This window comes from Hemiscyllium ocellatum (assembly GCF_020745735.1).
Source record: "Hemiscyllium ocellatum isolate sHemOce1 chromosome 27 unlocalized genomic scaffold, sHemOce1.pat.X.cur. SUPER_27_unloc_15, whole genome shotgun sequence".
Taxonomy (NCBI): Eukaryota; Metazoa; Chordata; class Chondrichthyes; order Orectolobiformes; family Hemiscylliidae; genus Hemiscyllium; species Hemiscyllium ocellatum.
Window position 1 is genome coordinate 244,625 of NW_026867482.1, and position 20,059 is coordinate 264,683.

At 45.4% G+C, this 20,059-nt stretch overlaps 1 protein-coding gene across 3 annotated transcripts; it reads right to left on the reverse strand.

The window, feature by feature from the left end:
- Positions 1-1,935: 1,935 nt before the first annotated feature.
- Positions 1,936-14,951, reverse strand: LOC132807353 (zinc finger protein 239-like). Of its 3 annotated transcripts, none has more exons than XM_060821585.1 (2): positions 14,875-14,908; positions 1,936-3,289 (listed from the first exon to the last, which is right to left on the reverse strand). In XM_060821585.1, exon 2 carries the CDS (start codon positions 3,095-3,097, stop codon positions 2,408-2,410), a length of 690 nt encoding a protein of 229 aa, XP_060677568.1. In that variant the 5' UTR covers positions 3,098-3,289; positions 14,875-14,908; the 3' UTR covers positions 1,936-2,407. The 3 variants fall into 3 exon arrangements, 2 of the variants coding, with proteins under 2 accessions (XP_060677568.1, XP_060677567.1); XM_060821584.1 differs by lacking the exon at positions 14,875-14,908 and adding an exon at positions 9,653-9,738; XR_009641956.1 differs by lacking the exon at positions 1,936-3,289 and adding an exon at positions 13,611-13,736 and having other exon boundaries at positions 14,875-14,951.
- Between the last annotated feature and the right edge of the window lie 5,108 nt (positions 14,952-20,059).

Consider the following 20,059-nt stretch of genomic DNA (forward strand, 5'->3'; position numbering starts at 1 on the left):
AAAACTCCCCAGGACCTTACCAATAAGTCCTGCTCTGATTGGTTTTTCAAAAATGCAGCACCTCGCATTTATCTGAATTAAACTCCATCTGCCCATTGGCCCATCTGATCAAGATCCTGTTTTAATCAAAAGTAAACTTCTTCACTGTCCACTATACTTCCAATTTTGGTGTCCTCTGCAAACTTACTCTACTTATGTTCACAGCCAAACCACTTATATAAATGATTAAAAGTCATGGACCCAGCACCAATCCTCGTAGCACACACTGGTCACAGGCCTCCTGTCTGAAAAGCACCCCTCCACCACCACTCCCTGTCTTCTACCTTTGAGCTAGAACTTTGAAAAAAATAATTGAGGTCAAAATGCCTCCCCTCGTTGTGGTTCTGTTCGCCAAGCTGGGAATTCGTGTTGCAGACGTTTCGTCCCCTGTCTAGGTGACATCCTCAGTGCTTGGGAGCCTCCTGTGAAGTGCATCTGTGATCTTTCCTCCGGCATTTATAGTGATTTGTATCTGCCGCTTCCAGTTGTCAGTTCCAGCTGTCCGCTGCAGTGGACAGATACAAATCACTTTAAATGCCGGAGGAGACATCACAGAAGTGCTTCACAGGAGGCTTCCAAGCATTGAGGATGTCACCTAGACAGGAGATGAAACATCTGCAACACAAATTCCCAGCTCGGCGAACAGAACCACAACAACGAACACCCGAGCTACAAATCTTCTCCCAAACTTTGAATGCCTCTCCTCCTCTTCTCCTGCTCACAGTACGCTGGCTGTAGCCAGCCAGCTGAGAGTCAGTCCTCAACGGAGGAGATTCCAATCTCCTGGGTTTTTTTAAAACTGAGGTGGCTAAATCTCTTGGTTAAACTTTTTTTTAAATCCCCTCACTAACGCTACTGCGATAGTGCTTATTTTTTCCCCAGCACCCATGTTGTGTGTAGGGAGGTGAGAGATAGCAGACACATTCAATTTTGCTCAAAGCACACAATCTGCAGGCAGTCAATCCATTAATATTTTATACATTCCAACTTTGGAAGTAGAACCAGTCTGACTCAACATTAGGAGACAGGCAGGCTCTAACCTCACACCTTTAATACATTCTCTGAGCTGAAATATCACTTTCAAATTACATTGAGAACGTTCCTTATAAGTAGTTCTGGGATTTACATATTAATGAACTGAAACCTGCAACCCATTCTAAAGGATGAAAGACTTGATAACAATCTAGATTTGTTCAATTCAGTTGTATGACACTGTAATTTTTTAGTTCAAATCCTATGTCATGATCCTGCTCCACAACTACCTGATGAAGGAACAGCACTCCGAAAGCTAGTCCTTCCAAATAATATCAGATTATATTCCAATACCTTTGTCTGATTTTTGCCTTTGTTTCTCATGAACACAGCCCACACTTTCTCCTGCAGGCAGTAACCTTTACAATGCTGATGAAATGAGATGATGATGAGATGAAAAACTTCAGTTTTAATTTTAATTCTGTGTCTTATGATCCTGCTCCACAGCTACCCGATGAAGGAGCGGTGCTCCAAAAGCTAATACTTCCAAATAAACCCGTTGGACTATAACCTGGTGTTGTGAGACTTTTAATCTTTGTTTCGAGCCCACACCTCCCACTGCTGCCAGTAAACCTTACAATGCTGATGAAACAATAAACCCGCACTCCTGAAAAATTTACAATTTCTCACAATTCTGCCACTCATTCACTTCTGATCCAGGACATTGGAAACTTCGTGCTGGAGGGTGACAGAAATTAGCAGCTTTAAAGCAAAAACGTGTTGGATCTCACAGCTTTCAATGAGAGTCTGAGTCAGACGGTGAATTCCGGTAACGTTTATTACAACCCTGCTTCATTACAGTTTCAATTTTTCCCAGAAAAAAAGGTGCACGAAAAGTAGCGTTTTTTAAATAAAAAGCTCAAGGTCAAAGTGCACACACTCCCCATCCCCCACTTTCTTTACTATTGGTCAGCACCAAATTATCCCTTTGGAACTGGATCCTTGGTACAGCCTTCATCTGGAGGAAGTATTGCCTCACTCAGCAGTTTCAGCCTACACCCTGTATACAAGTTAGTTTCTCCAGCTCATATACAGGAGGGGGATGCAATCAAGAGTCAACCACACTGCTGTGGGTCTGGAGTCAGGGGTAGGCCAGACCAGGTAAAGGATGCAGCTGGAATAACTGAGTGATTCCTTTCCTGCAAAGATAGCTTCATTCTCTAAAAAAGGACATGAGTGAATAAGGTGGGGTTTTTCTTCCCCTGAAAATGGTTTCATCATTTGATTCTGAACTCCAGATTTCAATTGCGCCATCTACCACGGTGGGATTCAAACCTGGGAGACCCCAGAACGGGGTTGATAGTCTAGTCAAAAATGGTACTTATCTGTCACTCCTTCAATTTCCCTGTGATGGCACGTGAACTCGTTGATGTCTCTGGAGGTCGGAGGAGCAGGTGAAGCCCTTCCTGCACTTGGAGCAGGTGAATGGCCTCTCCCCAGTGTGGATCCGCTGGTGGGTCAGCAGGTGGGAAGAGTTGGTAAATCCCTTCCCACACTCGGGGCAGGTGAATGGCCTCTCCCCAGTGTGGACCCGCTTATGCTGCCGCAAATTGCTCATATGATTGAATCCTTTCCCGCACACAGAGCAGGTGAATGGCCTTTCCCCTGTGTGGATCCGCTGGTGGTTCAGCAAGCTGGAAGAATCAATGAATCCCTTCCCACACTCGGGGCAGGTGAATGGCCTTTCCCCCATGTGGACCCGCTCGTGCTTCCTCAAGTTGCTCACACGACGGAAAGCCTTCCCGCACTCTGAGCAACCGAACGGCCTCTCCCCAGTGTGGACCCGCTGGTGGGTCAGCAGTGCAGATGAATGCGTGAACCCCTTCCTGCACACCAAGCAGGTGAAGGGCTTCTCTCCCGTGTGGACCCACTGGTGCGCCCGCAGGTTGGAAGAATTTGTGAATCCCTTCCCACACACTGAGCAGATGAACGGCTTCTCCCCGCTGTGAACACGTCTGTGAATTTCCAGCACTGAGGGGGAAGGGAATCCTTTCCCACAGTCCCCACATTTCCACGGTTTCCCCATGGGGAGAGTATTCCTTGTGTCACCTGGGTTTGAAATTACAAACAGAACTGGTACACAGTCTGTCCCCACCGTGAGGGGTGTGATTTTGATTCCCCCAAGCTGAGGAAATGGTTTGAAGCACTTTTTCCACAGTCAGCCCACTGAATCTCCCTCACTCGGGTGTCTTAGTATTCTTCCTGCCACACTAGTGTCCTGCAAAAATAAACTCACAAAATAAGTGATCACGGTCAGTACAGTTAAATAAAGATACATTGATGGCAATTCCTGTAGATTTCCAGGTGCCTGCTGATCACATTATCCAGGTCACAGAAACCTGAAAACCCTCATGCAGCCAGATAGCCTTAAGTGTGTATGGAGGAAAACTTCATTCAGGGGAGAATGACCTAGAACAAGCTGCCGACAAAGGTGCTGGATCAAGATATGAAAATAAAATGTCAAGACTGCTTGCAGAAAGAAAGCCAGTGAAGTTGCTGCTGCAAATAAGATGGGGGATGGGTCCCAGGAAAACAGTGAGGAAAGAGACTAACCCGAGAATCGTACAGTTGGGAAAGGGAGTGAATCAAACAGTCAGGGCAGGAAGGAATAATGCAGAGAACAACGTAGGACTGAAGTTATACTGTATTTACGTCAAAGCAAGAGACCTAATAGGGAAGGCAGGTGAAATCAGGGTTTATGGTCAGAAACATGGGACTGGGACATCATAGCAACTACAGAAATGTGGCTCAGGGATGGACAGCTCAATGTTCCAGGATACATATGCCACAGGAAAGATACGGGGGTGGAGGGGGGTGGCAAGAGAGGTGGGGAGTGGTGTTTTGATAAGGAATAGTATTGAGGGAGGATATTCCTGGGAATACATCCAGGGGAGTTATTTGGGTGGAACTGAGAAATAAGAAAGGGATGATCACCTTATGGGATTGTAATATAAACCTCTAATAATCAGCAGGAAATTGAGAAACAAAGTTGTAAGGAGATTTCAGTTATCTGTAAGAATAATAGGATGGTTATGGTCAGGGATTTTAACTTTCCAAACATTGACTAGGACTGCCAGCGTTCAGGGTTTAGATCAAGAGGAATTTGTTAAGCATGGACAAGACAATTTTCTGAGGCAGTATGTGGATGTTCCTACTAGAGGAGGTGCAAAACCTGACCTAAGGCAGGGCAGGTGACTGAGGTGTCAGTGCTGGACCACTTTGGGAAAGGGACAGACTGGATCTCAAAGTAAATTGGAGGGAGGCTAATTTTGATGGTATTGGGCAAAAACTTTCAAAAGTTGATTGGAAGGCAGATATTCACAGGTGAAGGGAAGGCTGGAAAATGGGAAGCCTTCAAATATGAGATAATAAGAGTCCAGAGACAGTATGTTCCTGTTAGGGTGAAAGAAAAGGCTGGTAGGTGTAGGGAATGCTGGATGACTAGAGAAATTGAGGAGTTGGCTAACAACAAGAAGGAAGCATATGACAAGTATGGACAGGACAAATCGAATGAATCCTTAGAACAGTATAAAGGCGGTAGGGGTATGCTTAAGAGGGAAATCAGGAGGGCAAAAAGGGGACATGAGATAGCTTTGGCAAATAGGGTTAAGGAGAATTAGAAGGGTTTTTATAAATTAAGGACAAAAGGGTAATTGGGAGAGAATACAGCCCCTGAAAGATCAACAAGGGCAGCCTATGTGTGGAGCCGGAGTAGATGAGGAAAATACTAAATGAGTATCAGTGTTTACTGTGAAGGAGGACATGGAAGATATAGAATGTGGGGACATAGATGGTGACGTCTTGAAAAATGTCCACATTACAGAGGAGGTAGAGCTGGATGTCTTGAAACACAAAAAGTAGATAAATCCCCAGAAGCTAGGCAAGTGACTCTTGGGCCCCTTGCTGAGATATTTGTATCATCCTTAGTCACAGGTGAGGTGTTGGAAGACTGGAGAGTGGCTAACGTGGTGCCATTATTTAAGAATGGTGGTAAGGAGAAGCCAGGGAACTATAGACCAGCGAGCCGACATCAGTGATAGGCAAGTTGTTGGAGGGAATGCTGAGAAACAGGATTTGCATGTATTTGGAAAGGCAAGGACTAATTAGGGATAGTCAGCATGGCTTTGTGCTTAGCAAATCAATCAAACAAAGTTCCTCATGGAAGATTCGTTAGCAAGGTAAGATCTTATGAAATACAGGGAGAACTAGTCAACCGGATACTGAACTGGCTTGAAGGTAAAAGAAAGAGGGTGGTGATGGAGAGTTCCTTTTCAGACTGGAGCCTGTGACCAGTGGTGCCACAAGGATCGGTGCTGAATCCACTACTTTTTGTCATTTATAAAAATGATTTGGATGTGAACATAGTAGGTATAGTTAATAAGTTTGCAGATGACACCAAAATTGGAGATTCAGTGGACAGCGAGGAAGGTTGCCTCTGATTAAAATAGGATCTTGGGCTGAGGAGTGGCAGATGGAGTTTAATTCAGATAAATGCGAGGTGCTGCATTTTGGAATTGCAAATCAGATCAGGACTTATTCAACCTCAATGTCATGGAGATGTACAGCTTGGAAACAGACCCTTCGGTCCAACTTGCCCATGCTGACCAGATATCCAGAATTAATCTAGCTGCATTTACCAGCCCATCTCTCTCTCTCGACCTTTCCTATTCAAACACCCATCCAGAGGCATTGTAAATGTTATCATTGTACCAGCCTCCATAACTTCCTCTGACAGCTCAATCAATACACGCACTACCCTCTGCATGGAACTTTACATCATTCCCCTCTCATTCTCAACCTCTGCCCTCTACTTCTGGACTCCCCGATCCCAGGAAAGAGACCTTGTCTATTTACCCTATCCATGCCCCTCATGAATTTACAGGAAGATCACCCCTCAGCCTCCAACACTCCAGGGAAAACAGCCCAATCTATTCAGCCCCTTCCTGTAGCTCAAACCCTCCAACCCTGGAAACGTCCTTGTAAAGCTTTTCTGAACCGTTCCATCCTTGATATTCAAACACTAATTTTACACAGAGGGTGGTTCATGTGTGGAATGAACTTCCTGAGGCAGTGGTGGATGCCGGTAGAATTTAAAGACATTTATTTCAGTATATGAATAAGAAAGGTTTTGAGGGATACAGTCGAAGAGCAGGCAGGAGAGACTGGTTTAATGTGGGATTATGGTTGGCATGGATTGGTTGGACTGAAGGTCTGTTTCCATGCTGTATGACTATGGCAGGCTTTTAGTTCTTGACAGTGGAGTCACAGGTAGACAGGACAGTGAAGGTGGTGTTTGGTACACTTCACAGGACATTGGTTAGGCCACTTTTGTAGTATTGCATGCAATTCTGTTACCAGTGATCCCACCCTGACACGCCATGCACCAGAGATAATGACTAAAATTGACTGGGTCACAATAAAATCATAAAACCCCTACAGTGCACAAAAAGGCTATTTAGTCCATTGAATGCATTGGGTATAGGAATTGGGAGGTCATGATGCAGCTGTACAGGACATTGGTTAGGCTACTTTTGGAATATTGCATTCGATTTTGGTCTCCCTGTTATTGGGTAGGAAGGATGTTGTGAAACTTGAAAGGATGCAGGACAGATTGATAAGGATGTCGCCAAGGTTGGAGGGTTTGTGGTATAAAGAGAGGCTGAATAATATGGGGCTGTTTCCCTGGAGCATCAGAGGCAGAGGGATAACCTTGTCAAGGTTTATAAAATCATGTGGGGCATGAATGGAATAAATAGGGAAGCACATTTCCCCAGGGTGGGGGTCTCCAAAACCAGAGGGCATAGGTTTAGGGTGGGAGGGGAAAGATTTAAAAGTGACCCAAGGGTCAATGTTTTCACACAGAGGGTGGTGCGTTTATGCACTGAGCTGCCAGAGGAAGTGGTCAGTACAATTACATTTAAAAGGCATCTAGATGGGTATGTGAATGGGAAGGCTTTGGAGGGATAACAGCCAAATGCTGGCAAATGGACCTAGATTTACATAGGATATCTTGTCTGCAAGGATGTGTTGGATCGCAAAGTCTATTTCCATGCTGTATGTTTCCATGTCTATTTGATAACACGTGCTTTATTTCTGTTGATGCAAATATTTTTTTCAATCATGCCTGAATGGTAATACTTAGAGTCATAGAGATGTACAGCATGGAAACAGACCCTTCGGTCCAACCTGTCCATGCCGACCAGATATCCCAACACAAGCTAGTCCCACCTGCCAGCACCTGGCATAGATGTAAGGGAGCGAGAATTCCTCAATTAGGGCACTATAATAACCCTGGGAGACACCAATTTCTGGTTTACGTCCTAACGAACAAACATTAAGTACAAGCACCTATTTATTCTCAATTTTGTTTCATTTTTCTTGTTTTATTCCCTGCTATGATGATTTTCTGTCTGGATGGTTGACAGGCTGGGAGATTGTGGGTTGGGCCTTGATTGACTGAATGTTTTATTGTTCCGGAAGGTGTAAAAGGTTTCAGCAGAAACCCTGCAGAGCTGAGAACAGACCGACATTTTACTCTGTGGAAACAGGGAGATCAACAGACGACAGAAATCAGGACCTGAAATCCGAGCTGACACCAGACTACCGTGTTATCAGTGCTTTGATTGGCAGTGCCTCTACCTTTACCTAGCTTCTCATTTGACTAGAATGCCACGTATCCCTTCAATATTCAGGATCCAATCCTTGGCACCCTGAAGCCATGTCTCTGTAAGGAGTCTTAGATCATAATTATTGTGTTCGATGTGTGCAGTCTATTCATTCACTTTTGTTATGATGCAGCACACCTTCAGACACAGTCTTCAGTTTCAATTTTTGTGATCTTTAGAATCCAGCTTTGATTGCTGGTACATTTACTCTCCTTGTCCCTTTCTACCGTTCTCTGATGTTCATTTTCACATCACAACATTGTTCACCTGCCTTGATTTGGATTGGCCATGCTAAATTGCCCAGGGATGTGCAGGTTGGCTGGGTTAGCCATGGGAAATGCAGGGTTATAGTTTCATAGTAATAGAAGCAGGAGTAGGCCATTTGGCCTGTCGAGCCTGCTCTGTCATTCATTAAGATCACGGCTGATCTATCCATCATCTCAGCTCCTCCTACCTGCATTATCCCAACTATCTTTAAATCCCCACCATGCAAATACCTACTCACCTGTGTCTTGAATATTCTTAGTGAAGCTGTCTCTACCGGTTCCATAGGCAGAGAATTTCATGGAGTCACTATAGTGAATATAGCCCACACCTCTCACTGCTGCCAGTAATGATTAGATTAGACTACTTACAATGTGGAAACAGGCCCTTTGGCCCAACAAGTCCACACTGACCCTCCAAAGAGCAATACAATGCTGATGAAACAATGTAATTCTTGCAGTACTGAAACCCGTGAGGCTTCTAACGATACCAGTTACTGACTCACTGCTCCTTCTGATGCACAGCATTGAAAATACAATGTTGAAGGCTGAATGAAATGAGCAGTTTAACTCAAAAATCCACCTAACCCTTCACTAGGCTCCCCGCTCAGCACACTTTACTTACTGTTGGTAAACCTTAAACCACTTCATTCCCACAGTGCAATGATTTCCCACTTTCCACCAGAATCCTGGACGCACTCAGGATTGCTGTCTCACAATTGAAAGATTTCATTGTAACTTCTGAGTCCAGTCAAGGCAAAACATCTTTGAAAGCTGCTCTCAAAGTTCAGTCTTCACAATCACACTTCTGCTTTCACGGAAGATGATTAGAGTCATACAGCACAGAAACTGAGCCCTCAGTCCAATTCATCCATGCCGGCCAGATATCCTAAAATAATCTAGTCCCATTTGCCAGCATTTGGCCTGTATCCCTCTAAAGCCTTCTCATTCACATACCCATCTTTTAAATGTTGTAATTGTAGCAGCCTCCATCACTTTCTCTGGCAGCTCATTCCAAACATGCACTACCCTCTGTGTGAAAAAGTTGCCCCTCAGGTCCGTTTTAAATCTTGCCCCCCCCCCTCACGTGAAACTTATGCCTTTCAGTTTTGGATTCCCCTGCCATGGGGAAAAGATTTTGGCTATTCACCCTATCCATACCCCTTATAAAATTCTGTAAGGTCACCCCTCAGCCTCTGATGCTGCAGGGAAATTATCCCTGGCCTATTCAGCATCTCCCTTTAGCTCTAACCCTCCAACTCTGCCAACATCCTTGTAAATTTTGTCTGAACTCTTTCAAGTTTCACAACATTGTTCCATAGGAGGGGGCCCAGAATTGTGCACACTATTCCAAAAGTGGCCATGACAATGACCTCCCACCTCCTGTACTCAGTGCTCTGACCAGTAAAGGAAAATGTACCAAATGCCTTCTTCACTATCATGTCTCCCTGCAATTCCACTTTCAAGGAACTAGAACCTGCAAGGTCTCTTTGTTTAGCAACACTCCCCATTAACTGTGTAAGTCATGCCCTGATTTGCCTTATAAAATGCAACACCTCATATTTATCTAAATTAAACTCATTCTGCCACTCCTTGGCCCATCAGCCCATCTTATCAATTCTAATTTATATTGAATTTTCTTTCCTCTCTCACCCCCGAAAAGCTGAAAAATCTCCATCCATTCTGACTTTGCTGAACGTAATTCCTGCTGTACCTCATCCTGAAGGGTCTGGTCCATGCTGATCAACAGGCCCACACTTGGGGGAGGTGGGTGGAATCTAGTTGAAACAGACAGAATACTGAATGGCCTGGACAGAGTGCACATGGGGAAGATGTTTCCATTAGTAGGAGAGACTAGCACCTGAGGGCACAGCATTAGAATAAAAGGAAGACCTTTTAGAACAAAGATAAAGAGAAATCGTTTCAGCCAAAGAGTGGTGAACATGTGGAAGTCACTGCTACAGAAGGCTGTGGACGCTCGTCACTGAGTATATTTAAGACTGAGGTAGATAGGTTCTTGAGTATCAAGGGGGATATCGAGGGTTACGGGGAGAAAGTGGGAGAATGGGATTGAGAAACTTACCAACCATGATTTAATGGCAGAGCAGCCCCGATCGGCTGAGACATCAAATTTATTTTCCTGTGTTTTATGGTCTCTTGCTTTCCTGGACACAGAAAGAATTGGGAGCAGGAACAGGCTGTTTAGCCTGTACCAACATAAGTGGATATGAAGATACCTACAACGAGGTGGATAAGCTGGAAATATTTCCACTGGAGCAGTGGAGGTTGAGAGGTGACCTTATAGAGGCTTTTAAAATCATGAGGGGTATAGATAAGATGAATGGTAGATATCTTTTCCCTTGGTGGGCGTTCAAAATTAGACAGAAAATTTGAAAGTGAGAGGAGAAAGATGTTAAAAAGGCATAACGGGTACTTTATTTAAAGTGGTTTGTGTGTGAAAGACGAAGGGGTGGATGCAGGTACAGTTAGAACATTTAACAGACATTAGGATAAGTACATGAATGAAGTGGAATTCAGATAAATGCAAGGTGCTGCATTTTGGAAAAACAAATCAGTGCAGGACTTATACACTTTATGGTAAGGTCCTGGGGAGGGTTGCTGAACAAAGAGACCTTGGACTGCAGTTCATAGTTCCTTAAAGGTAAAGCCACAGATAGATAGGATAGTGAAGGCAGTATTTGGTATGCTGTCCTTTCTTGGTTAGAGCATTGAGTAAAGGTGTTGGGAGGTGATGTTGCATCTGTACAGGACATTGGTGAGGCCACATTTGAAATATTGCGTGCAACTCTGGTCTTCTTACCGTCAGAAGGATGTTGTGAAACTTGAAAGGGTTCAGAAAAGATTCACCAGAATGTTACCAGGTTTGAAAGATTTGAGCTCTTGGGTGAGGCTAAATAGGCTGGGGCTGTTTTCCTTGGAGTGTCAGAGGCTGAGGGGTGACCTTACAGAGGGGCATGGAGAGGGCAAATAGACAAAGTCTTCTCTGTGAGGTGGGGAGTCCAGAACTAAAAGTTTAGGGTGAGAGGGGAAAGACATAATAGGGAGCTAAGGGGGGCTTTTTCACAAGAGAGTGGTGCGTGTATGGAATGACCAGCCAGAGGAAGTGGTGGAGGCTGGTATAATTACAGCATTTAAAAGGCATCTGGATTGGTCTATAAATAGGAAGGGTTTAAAGGGGTATGGACCAAGTGCTGGCGAATAGGACTAGATTAGGATAATTGATCAGCATGGACTAGTTGGACTGTTTCTGTAACCAATCTATACTGGTCTTAAAACCATTTTTTTTTGCCTTCCCCCATAACCATCCACTTTGTTGTTCAAAAATCAGATGAACTCAGTCTTGGACGTATTCAATGACGCCCTAACTGCAGGAAGGCGTCCCCACCTCTCAGCTCAATTCCACTTGCTAATCCACCACTTGCCTTGCTGATTGCTTGCTGCATCTGTCTGACAACTGGCAGTGACTGGTGCAGAATGACATCTACATCTGTACATTTACACATCATTTCTGATAAAAGGTTCCTGCATTTGCCCTGTGTTTTTCAATTGAGACACAGAACTGAACTAACTTTCCCAGAACCTGTCCCCTCCCTGGATTCACTCCATTTCGCTTCAGTTTCTGCAAGTCAACAGCTGAAGCCGGAATGGAAAATGGGGTGAGAAAAGAGAGCACAATACTCACAGATGTTGGACAGAGGAAGAAAGCTGCAGTCTGGGCTGAAGCTCAATCTTAACTCAGAGAGAGAGAAGCAGCACCAACCCCAGAAGCACATGATCCAACTTCCGCATCCAGTCTATGGGTTTTCTGTGATTGGCAGGAGGACCAGTCCCCATCCGGTCCTCCAGAGCGTCCCATTGGTTCACCAAAACAAGACCGTGGGGCGTTTCCCCGTGCCGCATGAGCAACACGCGGAGTGGTTGCTGACACCGAGTAGCATGCGCAGTATGGAGATGCTGGTTATTACTGACAGAGTTTCACAGTTAAAAATCACACAATGCCAAGTTATAGTCCAACCGTTTATTTACTTATTTCCAATTTATTTGGAATCACTAGCTTTCGAAGCGCTGCTTCTTCATCGGATGGTTGTGGAGCAGAATCATAACACACAGACTCTTGAGCAACAGGATTGCAGAGTCATGGGATGTAATATTAAACAAATGTAGCTTACTTCTATCATCTTTTAGAATGACCATGTTCGTTTTGATTCCTTCGTATGTAAATCCCAAAACTTTTTAAAAGTTATGTTCTCAAGATAGGTTTTCACAATAGGTGTCATCTCAATCAAATAATGCATTGAAGGTGTTAAGTTAAAGTCTGTCTGTGTCCCAATGTTAGGTCAGACTGATTCTATTTCTAAAGTGGGAGCTACAGCGTTTTTGAGCAAAATAAAATGTAATTCTGCAAGTACAAATTCAACCCACAAACATAAATGTGTGTGTACAGGCGAAACCAAGTGATTGTGTCTGTGTCTGTGTGTGGGTGTAATGTGGTATAAGGCTGTGAGAGGGTGTGTGTGTGTGAGCATTTGAGAGAGTGGATGTGTATGAGAGAGGGTCTGCATGAGTGTGTTGGTGTGGAGGAGCATGTGTTTGTGTGAATGCGTGCTTGTGTGCGTGTATGTGTGGGAGAGTGTTTAGTGTCGTGGGGTCACCTGTAGTGTGACATGAACCCAAAGTCCTAGTTGAGGCCATCCCCATAGGTACCAAACTTGGCTATCAGCCTCTGCCCAGCCACTTTCCATTGTTGCCTGTCCTGAAGTCTGCCTTGGAGGATGGTCACCCGAAGGTCCGAGGCTGAATGTCCTGGACTGCTGTAGTGTTCCCCGACTGGGAGGGAACATTCCTGGCTGATGATTGTACAGTGTCCATTCATCCGTTACTGTAGCCTCCACTCGGTCTCGCCAAGATACCATGCCTCAGGGCATCATTGCCTGCAGAGTATGAGATAAACAATGCTGGCTGAGTCACGTGAGTACCTGCCATACTCATGGTGGGTGGTGTCCCCACGTGTCATGATGGTAACGTATCGTCACTCTAACACGTCTTGCATCGTCTGCCATGACAGGGTTGTATCATGTTGCCCTGAAGGCCAGGCAGTTTGTTGTGAACAATGATCTGTTTAAGGTTTGGCGGTTGTTTGAAGTCGAGAAGTGGAGGTATGGGGAAGGACTTGGCGAGGTGCTCATCCGCATCAGTACTATGTTGCAGGCTGCAAAGAACATGACATAGTGTTTCGGCTCCCAAGTAGGACTGGACAACAAAGAGAACCATATTGGTTGCAGCTCATGTCTGTCTCCTAAGGAGATCATTACAGTTTCTCGCTGTGGCAGTTGATGAGTTGAGCATTGTACCCCGTTCTTATGAGAGCATGCTTGTGTACTTCCAAGTGTCTGTCACGTTCCTCCTCACCTGAACAGATCCTGTGTATGTGAAGGGCTTGTCCATAGAGGATGGTTATTTAATATGTTTCACTAGAGAAGTGTAGCACTGTCAGGTTATCCGTGGGTTTGCGGTACAGAGAAGTGCTGAGATACCCATCCTTGATAGAGACGCATGTGTCCAAAAATGAGACAGATATGAAAGAGTAGTCCATGGTGAGTGTGATGGTGGGATGAAACTTGTTAATATCAGTGTCGTTAGTTCAGTGACTCCTCACCATGGGTCCAGAGGAAGAAAGATCATCAATATATCTGGTGTATAGTGTTGGTTGGAGGTCCTGTGCAGGAAAGAAAGACATAAGACTATGGGGTAAATTTGCATTTGCAGAATTATATTTGTAGATACATTCTATTTTGCTCAAAAAGTGCACAGTTTGTAGGCAATCACTCCATGTAATATCTTATAAATGCCTACTTTGGAAATAGAACCAGTCTGACTCAAGACAGGCTCAAACCTCACACCTTTCATGCATTGTCTGAGCTGAGATGTCACCTCTTTTTATAAAAACTTCAGTTATCTTGAGACTGTGACTTAAAAGAAGTTCTGGGATTTATATATTAATGAACTGAAATCTGAAACCCATTCTAAGATGAAACACTTCAAAGGTTTGTTCAATATATCATTCAATGTCCTTTTGCTACAAATACTCTGTCTTATGATCCTGCTCCACAGCTACCCAATGAAGGAGCAGCGCTCCAAAAGCTAGTGCTTCCAAATAAACCTGTTGGACTATAACTTGGTGTAGTGTGATTTTTAACTTTGTTTCTAATGAAAACAGCCCACACCTCCCACTGGTGTCAGTAAACTTTACAATGCTGAGGAAATGATGAAACTGCAGTCCTGAAAAATGAACAATTTCGAATAATACGAGCTACACATTGACTGCTCCTTCAATTAGAAACCTCACACTGGAGATTGAAAGAAACGAGCAGCTTTCAAAGAAAAACCTGCTGGATCTCATAGCCTTCCACGTCTGAGTCCTTCGGTAAGTTCAGGTAACCTTTATCGTGGCAAAAGTGAGGATTGCAGATGCTAGAGATCAGAGTTTAGATTAGAGTGGTGCTAGAAAAGCACAGCAGGTCAGGCAGCATCTGAGGAGCATGAAAATCGACATTTCGGGCAAAAGCCCTTCATCAGGAATCAGCTTTTGCCTGGAATGTCGATTTTCCTGCTCCTCAGATGCTGCCTAACTTTTATTGTGACCCACTTTGTTACAGCTTCAGATCTCCCCAGCAAATAGGCATAGAAAAAGTAGCTTATTTGCATTTTTAACAGCTCAAGGTCAAAGCGTACACATTCCCCTGCACCCCACTTCCTTCACTGTTGGTCAGCTGAGTTGTCCCTTTGTAATTGGATCCTTGGTACAGCCGTAACCCGGAGGAAGTATTGCTTCACTCAGCAATTGCAACCCATACCTTGTCTCCAAGTAAGATTCTCCCCGCTCATTTGCCGAGGGGCTGTCGAGAGTCAACCAGGCTGCTGTGGGTCTGGAGTCACTTGTAGACCAGACCAGGTAAAGCCTGCAGCTGGGACGACTAAGTGAATCCTTTCCCACAACAGCAGTTTCCTTCCCTAAAACATGAGTGAATCAGATAGGGATGTTTTTCTCATCATGAGGTTCTGAACTCCAGGTTTCTGACTGACTTCCAACTCCACCATCTGCTATTCAAACTCAGGAGTCCCCAGAACTGAGTTATTAATGCAGTCGATAATAGCATTCGGCTGAAGCTCCTTCAATGGCAGGTGAACTCACTGGTGTCTCTGCAGGTGGGAGGAGCGGGTGAAGCCCTTCCTGCACGGTGAGCAAGTGAATGGCCTCTCTCCGGTGTGGACCCGCTGGTGGGCCAGCAGTGTAGATGACCGAGTGAACTCCCTCCCGCACATGGAGCACTTGAACGGCATCTCTTCCACATGGACCCGCTGGTGCGTCTGCAGATGGCCCTCACTAAATCCCTGTCTGCACACGGAGCAGGTGAACAGCCTCTCCCCTCTTCCCCATGTGAACGCGTCTGTGGGGTTCCAGCATCGATAGGAAAGGGCATCTTCTCCCACAGTACCAACATTTCCACATGGGGGGAAGCTTTCCTTGTGTCACTCTGTGTTTCAAATTACAAACGGAAAGGGTACACAGTCTCTCCCCACCGTGAGGGGTGAGATTTTGATCCCCAAGCTGAGTAAATGGTATGAAGCACTTTTCACAGTCAGCGCACTGAATCTCCCTCACTCGGGTGTCTCAGTATTCTTCCTGCCACACCAGTGTCCAGAATCTCTCAAGCAAACAAAAGGAAACATGTCTTCTCGATGTGAATGGCTGCTGATATTAAAGTCCCAGTGAATCAAGTGGCTCTGCCAGAAGTTGATGTGTCTTTTGGTTTCAGATTTCTTCCCCATGTCTTCCTGCAAATAAAATCACAAAATAATTGATCACAGTCAGTCCAGTCAAATGAACATAACATCGGTGACAATTCCTGTAGATTGCCAGATACCTGCTGATCATATATTATCCATGACACAAAACTCCGAAAACCCTCACGCAGCCAGGTAGCGTGAAGTATATATTAAGAGGAAAACTTCATTTAGGTGACAATGACCTGGAACAACCTTCCTACAAAGGGGCTGGAAATGGAGCTGAGTCAAGGTTTTGAAAATGACATGTCAAGGATCCTTCAGAAAAGAAAGCCAGTAAAGTTGCTGAATGACTTCCTGCTGACCTATTAAATAAAAATTATTACAAGAAATACAGGATGTAATTCCATTACAACATTAGGTGAACATTCATAGCCATGCAGCTTGTACAACAGTGAATATCAGATATACACTATATGAAGCAATCATAAAATCCCTGCAGTGCAGAAAAAGGCCATTTGGCCCATTGAATCCATTGGGTGTAGGAGTTGGGAGGTCATGGTGCAGCTGTCTAGGACACTGGTTAGGCCACTTTTGAAATATTGCATTTGATTCTGGTTTCCCTGCGATAGGACAGGAAGGATGTTGTAAAACTTGAAAGGGTGAAGGACAGATTGATAAGGATGTCGCCAGTGTTGGTTAATTTGTGATATAAGGAGAGGCTGAATAGGATGGGGCTGTTGCCCCTGGAGTGTCGGGGGCTGAGGGTGACCGGATAGAGGTTCATACAATCCTGAAGGGTGGATAGAGTAAATAGGCCAGAGTGGTGGTGGAGGCTGGTACAATTACAGCATTTAAAAGGCACCTGGATGGGTGTGTGAATAGGAAGGGTTTGGAGGGATATGGGCCAAATGCTGGCAAATGGGTCACTAGATTTATATAGGATAGCATGGATGTGTTGGATCAAAAAGTCTATTTCCGTGTTGTATATTTCTATGTCTATTTGATAACAGACGTTTTATTTCTGTTGATGAAAGTATTGTTATAAGTCATAGCTGGGTACTAATACTTAGATGTAAGGGAGTGGGAATTCCACAAGTAGGGCACGATAAGAATCCTGGGAGACTCCAATTCTGGTTTACTATCTAATGAACAACCTTTAAGCATGAGCACCCAATGTGCATTTATGTCTAATTTTGTTTCATTTTTCTTGTTTTATCCCCTGCTACTGTTAAAGTACAGATTTGACATGGCCTAGGGAAGCCCTTATGGACTCAGACCCGTAAGCCTCTCTTTCTTGGTTCGTCCCAAAGATCGTACTCTTTGGAAGTCTGGAATAAAAACCTCTTACAGACAGTTTAGTTTAATCTTAGTCATCCCCTTTATTCACTAGTAGCATCACTGTTACAATGTAACACTGATACCCATACGCTAAACTAACTAGGTTCTAATAACCTAGAAGTGTAGGGTAGCAGCTCTTCAAGTGCCCCAGCAGGCTACTCCAATGTACTGATACAAAGTGGCTTCCTTTATACAAAAGTTTATAAAAACATTGCATGTTCTTAATTAGACAGATAACAGTGAAAGACAATAATTCATAAGGAAGAAAAGTTAACTGACAGATCTGTGTGTGCTTGACTGATCACTCCTACAGGCCTTGAGCTATCCATCAGGTGGGAAAAACAAATCCAACTGAGTTAGGCGTCTGGTGCCGAGATAAGTTCCTATAAAGAAGTGCCAGTCTAAACTAAGTGGGAGATGTCATAAGGTAACCTTGCACAGCTCGCATGTCTGATACAATAATTTTTATTTCAAAAATATATTCATAAAATAATTTGATGGTCTGTACAGTTGGTCATGCCATACATATGTAAACATTTACATACAAAGATCAGAATTTATCATTTTTATATACAGGTCTGTACATTTTTCAATCATATGCCCATATATTTACCTGAGGCGTCAGCAGAGCCCAAATGACTGCATGGGCCCCCTGTTCTTCATTAGGCAGGCAGACGTTACACAGTGGTCTTTCCCCACTGCGCCTTAGTGGCAGTTGCCCCAAGCTTCAGCGCATCCTTCAACACGTAGTCCTGGACCTTGGAATGTGCCAGTCTGCAACACTCAGTCGGGGTCAACTCCTTCAGCTGGAAGATCAACAGGTTTCAGACCACCCAGAGAGCGTCCTTCACCAAGTTGATGATCCTCCAGGCACAGCTGATATTTGTCTCGGTGTGCGTCCCGGGGAACAGGCCGTAGTGCACGGAGTCCCGCGTCACGGCGCTGCTCGGAACGAACCTCGACAAACACCACTTGCATTCCTCTCCAGACTTCATCTGCGTAGGCACATTCCAGAAGGAGGTGTGTGACAGTCTCGTTCCCCCCCCCACCCCTCCAGCCGCTTCGAGGGCAGCGTGCGGTGCGGCAGAGAGTCCGGGCGTGCATAAAGGATCTCACAGGTAGAGTCCTTCTCACCACCAGCCAAGCCATGTCTTGGTGCTGGTTGGAAAGTTCTGGCGATGAGGCATTCTGCCAAATGGCTTTGACAGTCTGCTCAGGGAACCGCTCGATAGGATCCACCCTCTCCTTTTCCAAAGGGTCTCAGGGACACTACGTGCTGACCACTTCCTGATGGACTTGTGGTCAAAGGTGTTTTTCTTCATAAACTTCTCCACGAAGGACAGGTGATACGGAACGGTCCAACTACTCGGAGCGTTCCGCGGCAGCGAGGCCAGGCCCATCCTTCGCAACACCGGGGACAGGTAGAACCTGAGTACATAGTGACACTTGGTGTTTGCGTACCGGGGATCCACGCACAGCTTGATGCAGCCACACACAAAGGTGGCCATCAGGGTGAGGGTGGCATTGGGTGTATTTTTTCCCCCGTTGCCCAGATCTTTGTACAGCGAGTCCCTTCAGACCCAGTCCATCTTTGATCTCCATATAAACTGGAAGATGGCCCGGGTGACTGCAGCGGCACAGATTCTGGGAATAGGCCAGATCTGTGCCATGTATAATAGCAATGACAGTGCCTCACACCTGATGACCAGGTTTTTTTCCGTGATGGAGAGCGACCGTAGCTTCCATCTGCCCAGTTTCTGCCTCACTTTGCTGATACGCTCCTCCCAAGACTTGGCACGCGCCCCAGCCCCCCCGAAACAAATACCCAGCACCTTCAGGTGGTCGGTCCTGACGGTGAAGGGGATCGAGCATTGGTCGGCCCAGTTCCTGAAGAGCATGGCCTCGCTCTTGCCTCGGTTTACCTTGGCCCCCGAGGCCCATTCGAACTGGTCACAAATGCACATGAGTCTGCGCACGGACAACGGATCCGAGCAGAAAATGGCAACGTCATCCATGTACAGGGAGGCCTTAACCTGCAGGCCCCCGCTGCCAGGAATAGTCACCCCTCTCAGGCTTGCATCCTTCCTGATAGACTTGGCAAATGGCTCTATGCAGCACACAAACAAGGCAGGAGAGAGAGGGCAGCCCTGCCTGACTCCAGATCGGACTGGGAAGCTATCTGATTCCCAGCCATTGATTGAGACTGCACTGATGATGTTGGTGTAGAGCAGTCTGATCCAATTGCAGATTCCCTCCCCAAAGCCCATTTTGGAGAGAACATCTTTCATATACCTGTGTGATATCCTGTCAAAGGCTTTCTCCTGGTCCAGGCTGATCAGGCAAGTGTCCAACCCTCTGTCCTGCTTGTAGGCGATCGTATTCCTGAGGAGTGCGATACTCTCAGTGATCTTCCTGCCTGGCACAGCACAGGTTTGGTCAGGGTGAATCACCGACCCCAGAGCAGACCTGACCCGGTTGGCGATTACCTTTGACAGGATTTTGTAATCCGCATTCAACAGTGAAATTGGTCTCCAATTTTTGAGTTCCTCCCTCTCCCCCTTCCGCTTGTAGATGAAGGTGATGATGCCTTTCCTCATGGATTCACTCATGGTACCTGCTCGAAGCATACTGACATACACCTCCGCAGGTCCTGGCCAATCAAGTCCCACAGAGCGGAATAGAGCTCGACCGGTAAGCCGTAGCTTCCGGGAGTTTTATTCTTTTCGAAGGACTCGAGGGCCTTGGTCAGCTCGTCCAGAGAGTTCAGGTTACCTTCATTGCAACCCAACTTTGTTACAGCTCCAGATCACCTCAGCAAAAAGGTGTTGAAAAAGTAGCTGCTTTTTAAACAGCTCAAGATCAAAGCCCAACCCCCCACTTTCTTTACTATTGGTTACCACTGACTTGTCCCTT